Source organism: Centruroides vittatus, unplaced genomic scaffold (genome assembly GCF_030686945.1).
Source record: "Centruroides vittatus isolate TY-2023 unplaced genomic scaffold, ASM3068694v2 contig_955, whole genome shotgun sequence".
NCBI lineage: Eukaryota > Metazoa > Arthropoda > Arachnida > Scorpiones > Buthidae > Centruroides > Centruroides vittatus.
In genome coordinates, this window is record NW_027122634.1 from 1,583,697 (window position 1) to 1,605,890 (window position 22,194).

The following is a 22,194-nucleotide window of genomic DNA, read 5'->3' on the forward strand; positions in this document are numbered from 1 at the left end:
TATTTCAGATAACTAATATATATATACAGTATTTCTGTTCTGTATATGTATATTTTTGTGGTAAAAGTTATTTTTTCCATAAAAATATACATATATAGAACAGAAATATAAATATAACATAAATAAATAAATTAATTATAGAATAATTGAATGTGATATATATTTTTTATATATATTCATCATTGAATTGATATGAAATAAAACAATAATAGATTTTTAAAATATTTGAATTATTTGTAGACTAGAAATTAATTAATTTGTAACTTATAGTCTGGAAGAAATTTAGCAATACAATGGGTGATACGGTTAACAAACGTAATTCGTTCCAAGACCATATTCACTATCCGAATTGGTCGTTAACCAATTATCGATTTACCATAGATTTTTGTGGGAATTTGATTAATTTGTCTGGAGACCCACAAAAATAAAAAAAAAATTATATACTTTCTTACTATGTTTATTTACACGTAATGACAAACTAAAAGCAATCGCTCCATTTTTTCATGGATGGCACAACTTTGTTTCTCAGATGCTATTTTCATTATTCCTTTATCAGCTTGAATCTTTTTGATTATATCTTAGCTAAAATTTATATACTGTAGACCTGCTGAAGTCATCTGCCCACTCTCTACCTTGGCTATTATCTCTTGCTTAGTTTCTATAGTTCTTGACACTCCACTCTTTTTAGGCCCCATAATAATAATAGTTTTTTAAATAAAAAGTTTAGAAAAGCACTTACAAAAATTCAGAGAAGAGAAAATAACTAGTGCAAAAAAAGGTTATGTATATATCTGTGAAAGACTCATTCCATAAACCACATATAGATGCCATTAAAATAGTTTTACAAATCTTAAATGCAGCGTTGCTTCTTGTTTGTTCTGTGAGGTGTTCATTGTCCGAAAATAAAAATCTTTCGCAAAAGTGTTCATTGTCTGATTTGTTTGCAGTCTGAACTGTTTGTTAACCAAATGCACTGGGTGATCGGTTATTTAATCTTGTTTACTTTACAACAAACATTTTCTAATTAGAAACTAAGATAACATTACATTGAATATAATTGTTTCATAAAATGAAACAATATTGCATCAAGTAATCAATCAATTTTAGCTGTACAGATTTAAGGTTTTGTCATCAGGCTTATTCTTCTTCAGAAGCTTATGAGAACAACATTTTAAATTGAATTATTTGAAAACATTAAAAAATTTTAAGAATAGCTTATTAACACTATATTAACTTTAAAAATAAATTATTAATTTTAAAAATAAAAAAAAAATTAAACAATTAAGAGAAAATTCAAACTTTTTTAAGAAGTCAGATCTTTTGTTTGAAACATTTTCAGAACATTCATTCCATCATTGACATCTTATAGTAAAGATGCTAGTAATTAAAATATGAATAATTTTTCACATAAAACAACTCCTTAATTAAATATTATAAACTAATGTTTTGCTTTGATTTTCAAGCAACATTCACAAAAAAAAAAAAAAAATGAAAAATAAATTTACTTAATGAATATATTTCTAGCTAAAGTATTTCATACAGCTGTAGCTTTTATAAATTTAACAGATTTTTCTTTTAAATTTAAGTTGTGATGCTTTCATATCAATTCCAAATTTATTTTCTCTTAAATTTTCTATGTATAAAAATAGGTTTATAATATCAAGGTTCAAAATCATTTAATAATGAATTATTTAAAACTTAGAATTATTATTTATTTTCAAGATACGTACAATTATTTAAATAGTTACATCTATAAGTTCTTATATAATTGCTTTTTTCCATAAGTTATAAAGTTCATAATATTACTATAGGTCACCGCTGTCCAACTTATCATAGCCCGCGGGCCATATTTTCTTCACCAAACGTTTCGGGGGCCAAGAAGGTTGATAAATGAAAAGTCAGTTTTATGTTAATTAAAAAAATATTTTATTTATACTAAAAAGAAAACTTTAAAATATTCGTAATATATTAATGAGAACATTGTGGCCGTAATTTTCACATAGTAAAATAATTTTAATATTAATAATAATAATTCAGTAACATAAATTTATTCATAGTAAAATGTACTCGCGGGCCGTAAAAATAATTTGGCGGGCCGTATACGGCTCGCGGGCCGCCAGTTGGACAGCCCTGCTATAGGTAATAATAACCTAGAATATAATGTAAAAAAATGTAATGTATATATTTTTTAAAATAAAATATGCACAATTTTTCTAAAAACTTGCAATTTTTATGTTAAATTTCTATATCAGATTGGATATGCATAAATGATAATTACACACCTTAAAAACCTTAAATAACAAGTAAAAAACTTTAATATACTTAATTTTTAGACCAGAAGATGATTTAAGTAGTAGATTGAAAACATTTGTCTAAATTGACAAATGTTTTCAATCTACTACTTAAATCATCTTCTGGTCTAAAAATTAAGTATATTAAAGTTTTTTACTTGTTATTTAAGGTTTTTAAGGTGTGTAATTATCATTTATGCATATCCAATCTGATATTTTAGTTACAAATTTATTGTTTTTCAGCTATATTGTATTAATTGCTCTTTAATAGTTTTGAATATAACATCATCATATGCTTTTAGAGCCTTTTATTTATTCAGTGTAAATTTTATTGATAAATTTTGATGAGTGGGTTATTTTTCTTGAAGTTCATTTCATGGATATCAATTTTGAATAGTTCTATCATTAGCTGAATAATTAAATTTTTATTACCAACAAAAAAAATTTGTTTTGTTTTGCCTGAAGAAGACATTCTATACATGTTGAAAGCACTTGTGAGATTTTTTTTTTTGTTTATTTTTGTTCTTTACTCATAAAAACTTTATTAACACCAAAAGACAGTGATCTTATCTTAAACTTCTATCTGATAGAAATATATTGTGACAAAATAATAATTTCTCATAATATATACAGTAATCTTTATATAATATATATGTATGTATACCTAATTTTATTGTCATTTCATATTTTTTTCTATATTGCTTATTTTGCATAAATTCAAAGCATCATATTTTCATGTGCATAACCTCTGGATTATCTGTTTTAAAAGACAGTTTGAAATGGTGTATGAGTTATATGTTGATTTAAAATTGCAATTATAAACTTGCACCTATGGTACAATTATAAACTTGCACCTATGGTCCTTTTAGTGTCATATATATGTTAGGCTCAAAGACTGAAAATGCTGAATGAGCAAAAAAAATGATTACAATGCATTGTGGTATTTTTAAATCATCCACAATGCAAAATTTGCATCATGGCTTTCATGATATTTGACCACTGTGCACTGTGGTGATTAAGAAAAGTAATAATGCATTCTGAATGTTAGCTGATACAACCACGATACAATGGACAGGTTGAAATTGGTTCAAATGTTTTAGTTAGGGTGCCTGATGTTGATAGGGGATGTGCAGCTCCATGAAATGTTTTAGCTGTTATGAGCATTAATCCATCAGGTCTCTATCAGTTAGGAAACAAGGAAAGTCTTCTTGATCAACTTTATGCTCATAATGAATTTACAATTTCTGAGAGTAACTTTATTAACATTCAGGACGTACTTTCAACTTCATTAACACTTCGCTAACAAAATTATTTTCCTTAAAATTCAGTTATTCCTTTCATCTTTTTCTTGTTTCTTCTAAGAACTGTGTCCCCTACAAACCATTATGCCCCAAATCCTTCAAAACCTTCCATGCTCCCCACAGTCAGAGACTGAGTCCATTGTTCTGTCCCTGACAACATCTCATAATACTTAGAATCATTTTTTATTAGCAAATAATTTCAAGTAATATTTTTACTAGGGAATATATTCTGAAATTATTTGGAAAAATAATTTCAGATTATATTCAATATTAATTAATAATTACCACACATAATTATACCAAATGATGATAAACATTTTTCTTTTACTTTCTATCAAATTATGGAAATATAAAATACAGGATAATATAACAAAATTCAAATACTTTTAGAAAATTATGGATAAGATAAAGTGAAATGAAAATTCAATACTTCTCTTTTCTTTTGAATAATAAATATTTTTATTTTGAATACATAAATTAGAAAAAATTTTAAAAACTATGTAAGCATTTTAAAAAATTTAGATATATATATGTTATCGCTAAAGCTCGAAAGCCGTTAATGTGTACATTATTTAGCTAATCTCCAGATTAACTAAGGTGATCTGTTAAAGTTTCGAAAATTGTTCCATTTCTCAAATTATGTAGGTAATGTGCAGATGATCTAGGTAATCTGCACATTACCTACTAGGCACTCGGTAAAGTGAAAATAAGATTTTTGCCGGAACAACAGCAACGTTTCTGTACGCTTAAATTAACATAATGTTATTTATTTAATTTTTGATATCTAAAGAATCAAGTTAATACAATCAAACAATCAACAAATTAGTTGATAGAATCAGTTATCAATTAATTAAAAAACTGTGATACAAAAAATCAAGCAGTTTAAAATATTATTACAATTAAAGAAATGAATTTGCAAAACATATGATAAAATTGTGCTTACTTATTAGTGCAATCTGAAGATTGGTGACACTTTGAGTTACATAGCAATTGGTTTTTGCGACAAGCACATTTATTTGTGGTACATTTAGATTTGCAGTCACATTTTATGAAACCCTATCCAGTACCAAGGTATTGTTTTATTGCTGTTTGACATAAAGATATTTCTACAGCAGGGACATCTTCTTTCATTAAAAATCTCTCTTTACAAGCACCGAATTCAGATTTTGCATACAATTGTTTTAAAATACTTGTTTTAGTACCAAGTTTATAAAAGCCATCCTCTGTTTTACTAAGAACCACAGCTAAAATTGAGCGTGCATCAGTTTTTGCTCTGTCTTCTTCGGGGAGTAGTAGGGAAGGAAATGAGAGAAACAAACTTTTGAACTTTAACAATACAGAAGCTGTTAATGTGTAGATTACCTAGGTAAAATGTAGAAACTCTTGATTCCGCACGTTAACAGATCAATCTAGTTAATCTGGAGATTAGCTAGGTAATGTACACATTAATGGCTTTTGAGCTTTAGCAGTAACATATACACAGTGTAATAATAATAATAAAAGGTAAATAGATAGAATTTTTAAAATTTTGGTCTGATTTTTAAAAAAATTATTAAATATTTACTTATTCAAAGATGTTAGCATGTTTATATAATATTACTCTAGTATTTTGGAATTAGGATACTATTACTAACAGAATCAATATTTTTATAATGCTTAAATAATGATAAACACTTTTACAAAATATATAATTTTTGTATTTTTATATTTGTGTATATAACAAATATGTAAAGAAAGTACAGTACATTCCTGTTATAATTTACTTAAAATTTTCTTTTAGTTTGGAAAATGTTGGAAGCTATTATATATGAAAAAGGTAAATTGAAGATTTTGGATCAGCTTCAACTTCCTCACCAAACATCATATATTCCTATTTCTAATGTCAAAGATGGATGGGATGCAATTCATTATATGAAGGTATGAAAAAAATGAAGGCTATTGTAAATGTTAATTTATAAACTTTAAAATATTGAATATATTATGCTGCTTAGAAAATAAAAATTTGATTTATATTTGAGTAAAAGTGGTATTTAGATTAATTATGAAATAACTGAAATATGTATACATCTATAAGCAAGCTTATAGGTATAAATTGATATATTTATTGGACTGTTTTGATAAAAATAATATAAAAAGAGAAATCAGTAATAAAAATTATGTATTCAATCACTTTCATTATTTTTAGAAAGTATATTCTGTAATTTTAGGGATTTAAAAAATTTTATAAATATATCTTTTCTTAAAGTGCAGGATGTTTAATAAAAAGTGGACATATTCAAAATAAATAGACATGAAACTATTGTTTCATTGAGAAAATTGAACTGTATTTATTATTCATTAATGCATGATGTCCCAGAATGCATTTGGCTTATACAACAGCCCTTTTGCAGTTATGAATGGAATAGTTTTTAAAAGTTTACTATATGCCCCATCAAGTGCATATATATCAAACTGTCATTTATCATGACAAATTATGATAATTGATAATATAGAGAGTCTACATATTACTAATCTAATTTGCTATCATGATAAATCACATTACACTGGAATTATATGCAAGTTTGCAAATTTGAAAATGTTATAAACATATATATGAACAAACTAGAAACATAGGACAAATTAATTCATTATCTTCTATATTTCAGCAAAAGCAAGATTTTATCAAAACAGAATTTTTTCAACTTTATTCAATAGGTCTTTTTCAGGTTACAATCATCTAGAGAGTGTTTTAAAGTTGACCATTTCTATTTAAAGCATTGATTTAAATGTTAGAGCTTGATTTTGCAATGTAAATCCAAGACAACCAATTAGAAGTTGAATAAAATGCAAATGTCAAAAACAAAGATAAAATAAAAGAAAACAAAATGAAACTCATAGACGTAACATGAAAGCACACATATAATGTGTGAACATATGAATATGTTACCAAGATGGAGTTACAATTGTTCATAATACAGAATTTGCAACATGTTAACCAAAAATGGAAGGAATGCCTTAACAGATGAATAAGGACAATTACAAAGAACATCCATGCTGTGGAGATGGATTCAGCATCTTTGTAGTTAATACAATGTCCTGTTTTGTTGCCTTAAATACTTCTAATAGTTCAAAACCTTTCAAATCTGCCATGCTTAGTGGAGTGTAATAGTCAAGTTTCATGTAGTTTAACCTCTACCACTGCACCTGGATCTGATGTGTAGGTAGCCAATGCTGTGATGCTTTCCTTTCTCAATGGTTGGTATATTTATGTTCTTGTAATCTACTGAGTGGTAGCTACATTCTAAGTCCCTATTGAGCCTGTTGTCCATGGCCAAGATTTTACGTACTCCTGGCACTTTCATTCTTGAAACCTCTTAAATTTATCCAATTTTTGTCAATATGAATCCAAAGTGTTTACAATCAGCAGATTCCATTGTATTTTCTGAAAATGTTTAAGGGAAAAATTTTGTAATACTAAAAACAAGTAATTTAGATAAACATAAGAGATATGTGTTCTTCTTTTAAATTTAATCGATTTGTGTTTATAATAATAATTTAATTTCTTATAAATAATAGTTTTTCTGCTTAGAAATAACACTATTCCACACTATTTCTTTAAATCTTTTAAAATAACCAGATTCAGATATTTAGAAGATAAAAATTTTTAGAACAATACACTAAACAGATTGTCTTTTGGTAATATCTTTTTTTAAAACAAAAGTACAAGCAATCTGTTTAGTGTGTTATTCTTGAAGAATTTGCTTGAAGTTTAAGTAAACATTTTATTAACACACAATTTTTATTAGAAATTTTTAAATATCTTATTTAGTTTATTTTCAGCTTATGATTTTAATTCTTTAAAAATTTAATATTTTCATTTAAAACAAGAACTATTCTATAACGTTAAAAATTATAAATTATTTGATTGTTTAATGATGTAAAGTTGACAACACAAAAAGCTTATAATTTATTAAAGTAGTTAATAACTTTTATTTTTTAAAATATTAGGTCAGAGGTGCACCAGCTATTGCACTTGTTGGAGCTTTAAGCTTAGCTGTTGAATTGCAAGAAAAATCTTTTGTAAATAAGGATCAACTCCATGAACTTATAACTAAACAACTTGAATATTTGGTTACGGCTAGACCAACTGCTGTTAATATGAAAAATGCAGCAAAATATTTATGTAATTTATCAGAAACATATCTTCAACAGAATACAATTGATATTGATACTATGAAGAATAAGTGAGTATTAATTTATTTTCTCCATGTTAATGTTTGCTTTTTGGTTGACAAATATAGTTGGTTACAGCTGTTTTGATTAACAGATTTGATATCTGTTATTTGTCTATTATAAGCATTTGAAAACTGAAAACATTGTTTTGTTTAAATCTTTAAATATTTTTATAGATATAATTCAGCTGCTTGGAAAAACATAAGGGTAAGCTCCATCACTGTCTATTACTATTGCCATTGCTCTGGTGTGATCTTTTGGTTCTTACTTCAATTATGTCATTATGAAACTAGATTGATTGCAAAACACTTTCATTAAAAGATTGATTTTAGAATAAATTTACTCAGATTTATGGTTCAATCACAATTTTATTTTTGCTGTATTTTAAAATTTCCATTTCAGCATTTACCATTGTGTTCCCCCGAGCAGCTCAATTCATAACATATAAAAAATATTTTTAAATATTTAACCTTTATCATCAACTATTTTTATATACTATATATATATATTTATCTTATATATAAAATTCTCGTGTCACAATGTTAGTTACCGTACTCCTCCGAAACGGCTTTACCGATTTTTACCAAATTTGATATGCATATTCAGTAGGTCTGAGAATCGGCTACTATCTATTTTTCATACCCCTACACCATCTCCCCCTTTCAAAAATATATTTATATATAAATTAAGGCTTTTATGTCCAACAGATGGCGCTACCTTCCGACGAACTAAGTTTGCTTTTCTGTCAGGCATTATGCTTTTCTGTGAGAATGGACTGAAGCAGATCATTTTCTATCTATCTATATAAATAATATATAACGTTCGTTTGTTCTTTTCTATGTTGTTTATATTAGTTTTAGTTTACGTTGTTTAGCATCGCGCGTGAGTTCTTTTGTATTTTATTTAAATTTGAAATTGGTTATTCGGAACAGTATTCGAATGTTGTTAGCCTGACGATGGCCATGGAATGGGCCGAAAACGTTTGTTTATGATTAAAGTTAAAGGTTCTCAGCATCAAGGTGTTGTTGTCTTACAGTGTAATAGAGTCTGAGTGAGGTTAGGAGAATAACTATTAATTATTCCTATTTTATTAAAATTATTACTTAATATAAATATTAATATAAATAAAATATAACGTTCGTTTGTTCCTACCGATTCCTTTGAAATTTTGACACAACGTTGCATTCGAATACGCACGTGTTTTTATATAATATACATGTCGAAATTCCCCCCAGTGGGGGGAGATGGACGGGATTAAGGCTTACCGTGAAGAACTCGGCTTCTATTATACTATTTTACATGCGTTTTTTGCGTTTTTAATTGCGTTTTAATAGGTTACGTCAACAGAATATACACTAAAAAGGGATTTTTCGATATTCCCCAGCGGGAAAAGTGACGGGATTAAGGCTTACTGTGAAGAACTCGGCTTTTATTATACTATTTTAGATGCGTTTTTGATTGCGTTTTAATAGGGTACGTCAAGAGAATATACACTAAGAAGGAATTTTTTGAAATTTCCCCCACGGGGGAAGTGTTACACATTTATAATAGATACATTTTGAGCCACAACAACGCGTGGCCGGGTCAGCTAGTATATATATAATAAATTAATGTTATCTGATATTCAGGGAATCTGTTAAGATAAATGCTTTCAAATATAAAGTAAGTTTCTCAAGTGAAAAAAATAACAATTAAATACAATAATATAAATGTAAATATAATGTTAAACAGTTAAAGTGTAAATTTTTAAATAGGAAATCTATATTACAGTATGAAATATTAGGATGTAAATTTCATTTTGTGTAAAGTTTTGTACTAAAAATACCTGAAACTTACATGTGAAATATTTTAACAAAGTAAATGGATTCATCATTAACTCATTGATGAATTGAAATCATTATTTTAAAGTTATTCATCCCTGTAATACTGCTTTAATGCACACACAATACTGCTATATAAACAGTTCAAGTTTTTTAGCATAATGTCAAGAAACATGACCATTAAACAGTATATCCAAAAAAACAAATTAAGAATTTCATTAAATTTAAAATTTAGAGTCATTATAAAATTTAGTGAATTCCAAAAATTCTCAAGTAGACTAACTCTGATTGTAAAGCCAGCACCATCTTATGGACTGTAAAGTACTTAATTTTAGTATCTTAGGAAACCGACTATAATTACGGTCGGTGAAACTTCCGTTAACCTAACGGGTACTTTACGCGGATTCGAGATTAGTTTGCCAGGCCTGGGCTTTTAAGTGTGCACCGAAAAATTAGTAATAATAACGATAAATATCAAGTCAGATCAAAAGTTCAAATATATTTAATTAGCAACTAGAACGTACTACGTACAAATATCAATAATTCCAAACAAAATTTATTAACGAAAATCAACAAGTCAACCCGACAATAAACTCCTCTTTAGCACCTTGGATCGTCCAATTATCAATCTGGACTTCTATCAGAAAATACTTCGCTTTCGAATCTACCTCGCTCTCACAGTCGCCTCGATTTGAAATTCACCTCTCCTTCTTCGGTTAACGTACGGGTTTTATACTGTGAGGTGACATCACACTTGAGCTGGGTTACTCCCCTTATTTACATACTTAGTTGCTAACATTAACTTTCTTTTCTGGCAGCTTTAAGTTTCCGACAAAGCTTATAAACCGTTTACAAAATATTTATCATAATTTTCTGGGATGTTTAAGACGGTTTATCAAGTATTTCTCTACTAGTGATTGTGGGGACTCCCCCCTCCATTTTTTTTTCTGCGGACTGTTACTTCCGCCGGGCAGCGCAAGTGCGCAAGATTTTTCCTACGGCGCTTATTTCTCCGTGAGTTGTTTTATCTTCATTTTTCATTACTAACAAGAGAGTGGTGGAGAACCTTTGTCCTAAATAAACATAAACCCCAAACAAAAGATAATAAAACAGAAATAATAATAAAATAAAAATAACGTTCGGACTCAGTTCCTTACACCACTGTTTCCATTCAAAACAAGAAAATCCTTCTTTTACAAATCAGAAAGTAAAAATTAAGAAACTACTCATTCAAAAACTTTCTAGTTCAATACTTTTGCAGTTCTTAATTCTTCCATTCTCCATTTTCATGCTACTAAAACAACACATCTCCATTTTTGATATTAACTATCTTGGAGTTCAAACTCTTCCTTAAAATTCATAACTTTTCAGTACTTGATATTTTTTTTGTGCTCTTTTAGTTCTAACACTTTTACTACTACTTAACCCCCACATTACTTATAAAGTAGTCTCTATTAGAAATTTTTTAAAAGTCTATTTGCCCTATAAGCATTGATGATCTTTTGTCTGAGTCTTCCATGGGTTGGACTGGCCGCCAGGTGATTATCCCCAAAAATTCCTTGAGTTTTTGACCCGTACAGATGAATTCTCAGGTCTCTAGAGTGAAGGGTTGACATCTTAATCACTCAGTCATCTGGCCATCAGTCTCTAGTAGATTTTGGAAATGGATTGTAAGAGTAAAGAATTACAAAACAAGTTTTGAAACAAATTTTTTTTAGATGAGAAGAAGGATTAGATTTTTAATTTTATAAAATAATTTTCTTGTTGAAGGAAAACTACAAAATATGGTGCTAATACTAAACCAAATGATTGTCATAATTAATTCAGCTATCTTTTGCTACTATTAATAATTAGAAATTAAGTAATTTGGTATCAGAGATAGTCATTAGGTGCCATCTCTTATTGAAATTTATAATTATAATAATTTAATATATTAACATCCCAATGTATTGATACTAATTCAAAGTTTCTAATTATTTATTATATAGTAATAATAGCCCAATTAATTACAACAGTCATTTGTTTAGTATTAATACATCAGGCTTTGGGATGTTTATATATAAATATGGTGCTAACATTAAGATCAGTATTCATCTGCTTGGAAATTTGGAATTCAGTAGAATTTTAGAGCAGTTTTAAATTTAGTAAAATTCTATGTTTGTTTTTTGAATATACCATTTATTTAATGGTCTTCTGATGAAGAACTGGAAGATCTGAAGTCTTGGAATACTGTGTAGTAGTTTTCTATGTAATTTCTCTATTATAGCAGTATTTTATGAATAGTTCTTAGAGATGCCATGCATTTGAATTCAGAATTATTAATGAATTTTTTACTTGTGAATATTTCTTAAAGAAAAATATAATTGATATCATTGAAAAAATATTTTCAAGATTTTACAGTTTCTTGAATAAATATGCAATCATTTACAATGATTGCATATTTATTAAAATGAAAGTGAATTATAAGTATTCTTCAGAAAATGATGATAATTCACTTTCATTGATAATATTGTTTTTTTAATTTAACTATCTTTATCTTGTATGAAAATTTTTGGCATCATCATTTTGCTTAACAAAAATTGTAAGAATAAAAATTATTGAAACTTTCTAAATAAATTAGCAATTGATGATATGGTTCCTCAAATATTAAGTACTATCCATATATGTTTGCTTAAATAATAATCAAAATTGGAAATCTGTTGTGAAGTAGAATGATCAAAATGCAAGATGGTAAGCAAGACTATGTTGGCTAATAAAACAAAATTTCAGCACCTTAAGTATTGCAGAAGTGTTGAAGTAAAAATTTTTTGAATGAGAAGTGAAAATAGTTGCTGTTAATTTTTTGCTTTCTGATTTATAAAAGAAGAGTTTTCTTGTTTTGAATGGAAACAGTCTGGAAAATAGTGGTCTTCATTTGAATTAAGAATTAAATATAATTTGTCATCAAGGCATTAAATACTAAACCAATTTTTTTATTTTAATAAATTTGATTGGTACAGAAAAATGGTTACCTATATCTGATAGCATTTTCTATTTCAGTAATTGGCATTTTTCTTTTAATAATGCGTAATAAACAGGGTGATAAAACAATAAAATCCATCTGTTTCAAGTAAGAAGTCAAAGATAAAAGCAATTAACATATGCTACCTAACAATATTTATTTAAAAACAAAATATTCTCTGTATTTTCATGTACAATACATACATACTCTGGCAACAAAGTTATTGTTTAACCTAAATGTGTCGATAGTTGCATCTTTGTTCATTAAAAAATGAAAAGATGGCTTTATATCTTGTGCTAACATCAATAGCATAGATATGTGTTCTACAGAAGAATCACTGCATGACAATATTATAAAATTTACACATTGTGAAAACATTGTTCAAAATCAAGGCCTAATTGCAGCTGAGGGTTCTTTGTCAATTTCAGAAGTTGCAAAGGCAGTAGAAAAAAAAAATTAAGCACTGATATTTTCCAGTGTGATACAGTACGAATGATTCTCCTCCAAATTAGTTGATGATAGGGGAGTGCTTTTAAACATTAATTTTGTTTTTCCAGTGGCATATGTAAATCATCTTCTTATTGTAAAAATCTACATTTATTCAATGCATATACTGCAGAAAAGTTTGTTTCACATGCTTCTATGACTATTATCATCCTCAAAATTGTGTTCCCAGAAAGCAAACAGATTGAATAATGTTATTAAAAATGTCTTTTTTATTAACAAAATTGGCCTTGAATAATAATAATTTTGTTTAAATCTAATTGTCTTCTCAAATAAATTTATAAATAAATGTTAGTATGAATCCCATATATACATGAATATTCAAAAATAATTTTTAAACAAATGTAATAAATTTAAAAATACAGTGGACCCCCGATATAATGTGCATGTTGGCCGGGAAACAACAGCTGCATTATAAGGTGAACCGCGTTATACTGAGCGGCGTGGTGTAACGTGGTTCACCTCTTTACTTTAGCAATAATGTCAAGCTTTTCTTTTACTCATCATGCATACAATAATTAAACACTATTCAAAATACATGCAGAAACTCAATACATACACAATTACTCAATATGCAGTAACAATAAAATGCACTACTCACTAATGTCGCACAGACCTGTATAAACGTGTTTGAGCTTATCGCGTCGTGAACATCGCTCGCTCTATAACTGAATGCATGGTAAAGTGAGCAGCGCTATATAGCGCTGCTCACTATACCGTGCATTCAGTAGATGTGCTATACCGATTCACTATACCGTGCATTCAAAGATCCACTGTACCAAGAATAAATTAAAAATTTATAGTTTTGCATTAAAAAAAATTACATTGATACCACTGATTCAAACCTCACAATTATAAAACAAGCATGCCCTCACTGAGCCACCAGCCACTATATAAATAATGAAGATTCTAAACATTTTAAATGATTTGCAATTTTCAATCTAGATTTTCTCCTTTAATTTTGAGTATTGCACCTTACTGCTTGGCACATATCATGCACTATAACCTCACAGTGTTTGATCAAAATCAGTGACTCCAATGTCACGCCGTCCTCATATTAGTTAAAATGATTTTTAAATAATTAACAAATTTACATAACCACTTTATGCTTGCCAAGAAATATTTATTTACACAAACACAAATATTTTTAACCTAATTCCATAGGTTGTCATCATGTTGAAAACATTTGTTTGTATAAATAAATATTTCTTAGTCAACATAAGGTGGTTACATAAATTTTATAAATTTCTTACTACTGTGTGTAATTTTGTTTAATTTTTCTTTTTAAATATTCAACAAAAAGTTACAAATGTATAAGATGAACAAATACGTTAGGTAATGGTCAAATGACAGTGTGAAAGTGCATCATGTTATATCAGAAAGATTTTGATAGGAATTTCATTCAAAGCAAATATATTTAATGCTCTTCAGGAAGAAAGTGATAGATAATAAGTAGTAAAAAAATTGTATAACAAACGAATGAAATTAAAATTTATAAATCAATGCCAATAAAAGATGTATTGAAATTTTAAGATTATAGCCTTTGTATTTAAATTTTTAATTATAAAATGCAAAGAACAAAATTCAGTTTAGTGTTTTATTATATTAAAATTATTTCACAAACTTATGTAATTTATAACATAATTATGAGCATTTGTGTTTAATATTATAAATTATGAGAGTTTTTTTATTTTAATCTTAAAAAGTTTTTAAAATAATTTTTATTTTCGTTCAATAATCTCTTTCATAGATTTTGTTTTGTATTTTAATTTAATAAAAAAATAAGAGAGATTTAAAGCACTGATATTCACAATCTACAAAAGAGATACTTTTACACAATGTTACTACATATATAAAATATTTTAATACGTCTGTATTTTAATGTTTGATGAATAGTCACTTATATTTCTAGTTGTTGAATGTTTCCTAATCATATCAATTATATCTGTCCACTGATGTAGATGCAAATTACATATTTCTTAAAATATATCACAATACAATTTTGTGTACTTATGAGTATTCTAACCAGAAGTTCTATAGTTATTTTTAACTATTTTTCACAAATTTTTGAATATCAACTAAAGTTTATAAAATAGATTTGTATAACAAATGCAGTTCCATTCCATTCAACAGGAATGATGTAACATAAATTTAAATTATTGAAATATAATTTTATGCATACATAATCCTCCATAGCTACCATTTCAGTTGAATAAAGAAAAGTTCTCTTATTAGGTTATATTTAGAAATTTCTGTTTGATATAAAATAACCATTGAATGAATAATTTTATTTACTTTTGAATACTTTTGAAAATTAACAATAAATTGAGATTTGATGCAGATTGATGATACTTTTATTATATCTAGTCTAATAATTAGATTAATTATATTGATTATTGTCATCATTAACTCATATGTAATAATGAAAACAGTAATGCAAATAACAATAAAAATGTACTAAATGACAGGAAAGCAGCATCAAAAAATCATTGATGGACTAGAAATTAAACATAGGATCTTCTTAAAAATGAAAATAATTAAATAAGAAACCAAATAAACTAGATAAATAACAATTCAAATAATTCAAAGCAAAGATTTTGTAATATTTGTTATTTTTTATTTGTTTTTAATTTTTAATACATGTTAAATATTTATCTTCATTTTATCCTGTGCTTATATTTTATAGTTTTGTGTTGTAAATAATTTGTTATAGGACCTGAAGATGACTGAAATGTTTGCTTGTTATAAAAAACAAATTACTGCTGAATTACAAAAGTTTTTTTATGAATTATTAGTCTCACTGAAAGAAATTATGTAAAAGTTTTGACAATGAAAGCAAACAAATTTATTTTCAATCTTTAGATTTAGACCACATAGCTTCAGTATAATTTCTAAAAGTGTTTAAAAATTGATGATAAATTAATCCATAAACATTAAATACTTAAATTAAGTTTTATAAATTAAATATTTAGAAAAAATGTTAAATTAATAGAATTTTTTTGTAAATTCCAAAGCAAATAATTTTTGAATTATTATGATTAAAATTAATATTAAATGACAGGTGAAACAACATTAAAAAATTATCGACGTACTGGAGCTCAAACATAGGATCTCATCAAAAATTAAAGTAATTAATGTAGTCTCAAATAAAAATATAAATAAACTAGATAAATAACAGTTTAAATAATTCAAAACAAAACTTTTGTAATTTTTATTATTTTTTGTCTGTTGTTTAATATTAAACATAAATGAAAAATTTATCTCTGCTGTACCCTATGCTTATATTCTGCAGATTTTGTGACTTTTAAATTGCAAAATTTTATTAGTTATGTTATTAGACAACATAATTTTATGATTTTGTTATTAATGGATAATTTTAACAACTAAAAGACAGTATACATTTTTATTGCTTTAAGCTACCATATGACCAAGTAATATTATTTAATAATTATAGAAAAAATCATTCTAGCATAGAATGTGGCTAGAATTTAAAATACAAATATTAAATCATTACAGTATATAGAATTTTTATGAATAGTATAAACACAGACTTGAATGAAATTTTGAGAAGAAACAATTTTTTTTTGTTTGATTACAAGATAAATAAAATCACAATAAAGATAATCTAATTTTATAAATGTATAGATTTTTTGCATAATTTTAAATTATATATACAGGACCACAAAACTCCATATTAGTATTTGAAGTGTAGATTCTACAGTAAAAAATAAGTTTAAAATTGTCTGTAAATGTTTTTATAATTCTGCTTAGTTTTTGAAATCTGACCTGCCAAAAAATCATATCAGAAACCAGTTTTAAACCTCTTGTCAAAAGGATATTGCTGTTTGTTTTTTACTTATGTGTTACCAACATTTACAAACTGAAAGTTTTATTTTAATTGTTGAAAATTGTATTTTTGAATACATGGAAATTGAATTGTTCCAAATATCCTTGTTCTTGTCAATTATTCTGTTCAATTTTGTAAAAAAGACAAAATGTTATTCTTGTAAGATAATTGAGATTGGAGAGTTGGATATCACACTTTTCTTTTGTTTAAGCAAGAAAGGAAGAAATTATCACAAAGGTGTTAATTACATGTAATTAAAGCCTTTGTGATAATTTCTTTCTTTCCTGCTTAAAAAAATGTTATTCAAAGTAAATTTACATTGAAAAACTTTTGTTTTCCAATTATTTTTCCATTGTAAAGTGGATGGATTTGTTGTATTTTTACTGCAAAATTTTAAAACATAAGACTTTGTTTAGATTTATTATGATAAGGCCTACTTGGGTAACATTTAATTACCTCAATCCATTAACTAGTTGCTACCTTTACAAAATCACTGACCCGACAGCAGGTTTGTTCGAACAGAAGTTCCTGACACATGTGCAATGTCATTTTACAATGCAAAGAATAACGTGCATGCTGCTTCTAAATCAGTTACAGTTAGAGACTAGGGACTTGCGTAGGAGTAGTAACATACAAGCAAAATAAAAAAAAAAGGTCGAGGCAGGTTGCGTGTCACACGTCAGCATAAACAGAGTAACGTTGCAGAATGGCAGATGAGTTTCAGTAGTGTGAGGTCTTTTGTTGTTCAAATGGTGTAAATTTATAACAATATTTGCAAGAACTTTGTTTCATCATAATTTCACAATTTCTACGAAATTCCTGGTCAAAATTAATAGTTCACCTGGACAGTGAGTCAATTCCCGGACTGTCCAGGTGAAAACCGGACAGGTGGTAACACTACCATTAACAAAAATATTAAAAAATACAAAATTACTTTAAAAAGTTGACAACTCTAGTGTTAGTACTTTGAAAGGAAATTTGAAAAGTCCCTTTTTTTTGTTAGGCCAGATCTTGAAAATGAAATGGATTTTTAAAAACGTTTATAAAGAATTTTAAGCTTATTTTTGACTTTAAAATTTATGCCTAAATTATTGGAGTTTTGTTGCATTCTGTATATAAAATTAATATAAATCAAATTTGTCTTTTTGTTGATTGGTATCTAGGATTGTTATTGAGAATTATAATATTAAATGATATTTGTATTTAGTAGATAATGTTTGTTTTTTCAATCTTATAAAATAACATAATGATTTATCTAAATAATATAGTTTTTCATAATTTTTAAAGCATTCATATTTTTAATTTTTATGTTATTTTAAGATTAAGATTTGTTTATTATTTTTTTTCAGAATAATTAATGAAATAGAAAATATGTTAAATGAAGATGTAAAAGTAAATAAATTAATTGGAGATAATGGAGCAAATCATATATTGAAGTATTGCTGTAGTGATCCATTATTTATTTTAACTCATTGCAATACAGGAAGTTTAGCAACTGCAGGTTATGGTACAGCTTTAGGTAAATATAAAAACTGTGCATAGTGATGTTACATTGTATGTCACAAAAATACATAAATTTTAATACTAATAATTTTCATTTAAATTTGACTGTCTAATTTTTTAAATTAACTAAATAAAATTCTTTGTTCTGTTATGAAACATTACTATTCTACAATAATAAACAACAATCCATCACTATCTATATGTATAAAGTTGAATTTACATCTATTTGTTGTCTGTTTTTCTGTTCTAGTATCATGTGAGAACAGCTGAACTGACTTCTATGAAACATTCACGATATTCCTAGGAATTATATAGGCTACTTTTCATTTAAAAAATCATTCAATTTTATAAGCTTTGATAGAATTATGACATTGTTTGCAAGAGTAAATAGTTTATATCTGGTTCTTATCAGATCTTCTATATGAATAGGAAGTTTTACCCAGAGGCAGTGGGTATGAAGTGAACCATGAAATTCAAATAGTAAATAGGCTAATGTTGTGAACATTAATGGGCAAAAGTGGACAGTAGTGAAAGCTGATCAACCTGTTATTTTAGCAAAATGTATGCAGTACTGAATGTTATTGACAATCTAACTCAGATAAAAATAAGTCCCTAGAATTTCTTTCAATTTAAAATTATTTTTGGTCTGATCTATTATAGTAGGACCTCACTAAATGCATATAATATATTTCAAGACCTCCCCTCCTCATATAAGCAGGAAGTCACATAAAATAGCAAATCCCATTATTATTTTCTGTAGTAACATGTCTATCACACATTTTTTAAAAATAAAATAAGGTAAGTAAACACTACATTAATAATAATTGTTTTTATGATTTACAGCATTATACCAACTTCAAAACATTTTTGGAAACAGACTTTTTCTTTTCTCACTAAATCTAACTTTCAATTTTACCTCTAGAATCAAGCACTTTACAGCTTTTTAATCTGGCTTATCAGAGCTATCGGCATCACTGTCCATGTGTTTTGGAGTCATGCCTGCAAAGTAATTAGCATAAATGAAACTAAGAGACTCACTGATATCACATGAATATAATATGTTGTTACAGACTGTCGATCCAAATTCTGATGTGATAGGTTGTGCGTCTCTGAGCTCTGTGATTTTTCTTCAATTGTGGACAATTTTGTGGATACTGTCTTGTTCAGTCCAGATAGCAGTTAGTTTGGTCTATTAGATCTTAATTAGATGGAAGTAATTAATTTTAATTTTCTATATTTTGATTGGGCCTAGTGGATGGGGGGATTAATTTCTTGGGGGTGGCAATATCAATAGTATTGAAAGAATAATCGAACTATATGAAAATATGGCTGTCCTCTAATGTCTCGATGAAATGACAGAGAAGGTTGAAAGAATATTATCAGGGGAGCACAATCAAAAGCTAATTGATAAGCAAAATGAGATTCTTTCAAAAATGGGAGGTATGGGGATTGTGGGGATTAACAACAAACTTAAGAAAATCTTAGCCAAAGATGTCAATTAAGACATTGCAGAGAAACAGAAGGTCATTCTGGAAGAAATTGATCAATTAGATCACAATAAAAGTCCTGTTATTCGCCAACTCCCTTCCTAAAGTAGTGTTCTTCAGTCTGGGAAGACAGACAGCAATATTAAGACACCAAAAAGCTCAATTAACATCCTTCTGGTTTATGACCAAAAGGAACAGGACAGCGATTGCACCTATAGGCTTGTACAACAGAGCATTCGACTGTCCGATATGAAAATTGGAATAGAAAGAAGTAGAAAAATCGGTGAAGGGGGAGTAGCAATAGAAATTGAAAAGGAGGAGGATCTAGTTCCTCTCCAAAAATGCATTGAAAGAAAACTACTCGATATCCTGACAAAACTCCCAAAGAAAAGAAGGTCCCACGTTATCATTTACTTGGTCCTGAAAAAGGAGAAGCACGACAACATAATAAAAAACATATACTCACAAAACAGTCTTCTTAATGAAGAATTCTCCAAGGAACAATTCTCAGATGAGACACAAATAAGATTTACTATGGGGGAAAAAAAAGACAGTCGCTATTGCAACCCGGTGGTAGAAGTCTCTCCTCAGGTACATAAGTACTTCTTAATGCTAAACAAATTAAACATTGCCATGCAAGAATGGAAACAATCAGACTTTTGCCTGGTGCTTCAATGTTTCAGGTGCTGTTGCTTTGGCCACAGTTCAAAAAACTGTCAACAGGAGTCCAACACATGTAGCTAATGCACACATTTGGGTGCCTTATCCTTATTGGGACATTCTTTTAAGGAATGCCTGCCCCAATAAGGATAAAGCACCAAAATGTGTTAACTGCTTACACGACAAAACAGGTAAAAGTAATCATAATGCCAGAGACAGCTCCTGTGTACTTATCTCAAAGTTAAAACAAACCTAATCACTTGCACAGACTATGACTCAAACTAACAATAAAAAACTTTGTTTACTGCAAATCAACTTGGGCAGAGGCATTGCAGTCTCATCCCTCTTATGTTCTGAAATGCATAAATTTGACATTATTCTTATATAGGAACTGTAGTGTCTCAACTCACCAGCCTCCTTACCCACCTATTGCTCAATCATCAAGGGTACAAAAGACTATCCTTGGTCTATAATGGTGGTGGTACAGAAAAATATCAGTTCTTCACCACCCAGACCTTAGTAATGACTGTACTGTCTGCATTGAGCTTAATATCTTTAAATTTCTAAATTTATCATTGTGAACATTTACTGACCCTGGCCATAAAACCCAATCTGCATTTTAGGTTAGGTAACCACCTTCAGCATATTATTCATGAGTTCCCTAATGAGAAACTTATTATTGCATTATTGCAGGAGATATCAACACCCATTCTCCAGCGTGGGGAGGTGAAAGGCTGAATGGAAGAGGAGAGATGTTTGAGGAGTTCCTACTACAGAACAGGATACTCTTAAACAATGACCAAACTTGCCACCCACCTACTGCAACAGCAGGAATCATAGCCAGATCAACATTACAGTATGTTTGGAAAACTGTTTTAATCAAATCTCTGGATGGAGAGTTTGAGGAGGACTTGCTCAGCGACCACAAGTATATCTCTTTTAACATCTGCTGCCTTTCTGGCACTGATCAAATCATTAGCTGTGAGTCTCGCTATAACATTGCATGTGTGGACTGGGAAGAAATAGCAGAAACTGACTCAATCAACACTAGGCAAGAGGTCCTCCTTTATATCAATAATAGTATCAAGACCCTCAGTCAGGCCTGTGAGCTATTAATATTAATCCTGCAATCTGCATACTGTAGAAAGACCATCTCATGGTGGAACTGGACGCTTTTAGACATGCACAAAATAAATAACAATCTCTGAAGAATATTTCAAAAAAGCCATGGCACACAAAGGGAGCTCAAGCACAGGTATCTTGAATACCAATAGCTTTATAAAACTGAAATACTTAACTTGAAGAAACAATCCTGGAGGGATTTTTGTATGCAGGCTTCATGGAAGCCATGGGAATATATAACTAAAATGTGCTGTAAAAAGCTGTGTACTAACTCTATTCTTAATGTCATAAACAAAGGTAACACTTCCTCCTGATTGGCCAGCACAGTAAAGGCGCACCTTGACACTTTCTGTCCTGCAGAACCAGAAGACGACAACTGCAGCTGGCACACTGAGCTTAGGCATGACTGTTTTCTTCCAATTCAGACACCTGATGTCCCTCCTTTT

The 22,194-nt window shown here is 28.3% G+C and overlaps 1 protein-coding gene across 2 annotated transcripts in view; it reads left to right on the plus strand.

Annotated features, from left to right (window-relative positions):
• The first annotated feature begins 5,367 nt into the window (after positions 1-5,367).
• LOC136985201 (methylthioribose-1-phosphate isomerase) overlaps positions 5,368-22,194 on the plus strand; it is a 42,128-nt gene continuing 25,301 nt past the window's right edge. For both annotated transcript variants that reach the window (XR_010882302.1, XM_067282426.1), the window contains exons 1-3: positions 5,368-5,509; positions 7,580-7,815; positions 18,326-18,495. Coding sequence is in view for 1 of the 2 variants with exons in the window: in XM_067282426.1 (XP_067138527.1) it covers positions 5,381-5,509; positions 7,580-7,815; positions 18,326-18,495 (535 nt within the window). In the remaining variant the exon portion in view is untranslated. The remainder of the gene's footprint in view (positions 5,510-7,579; positions 7,816-18,325; positions 18,496-22,194) is intronic.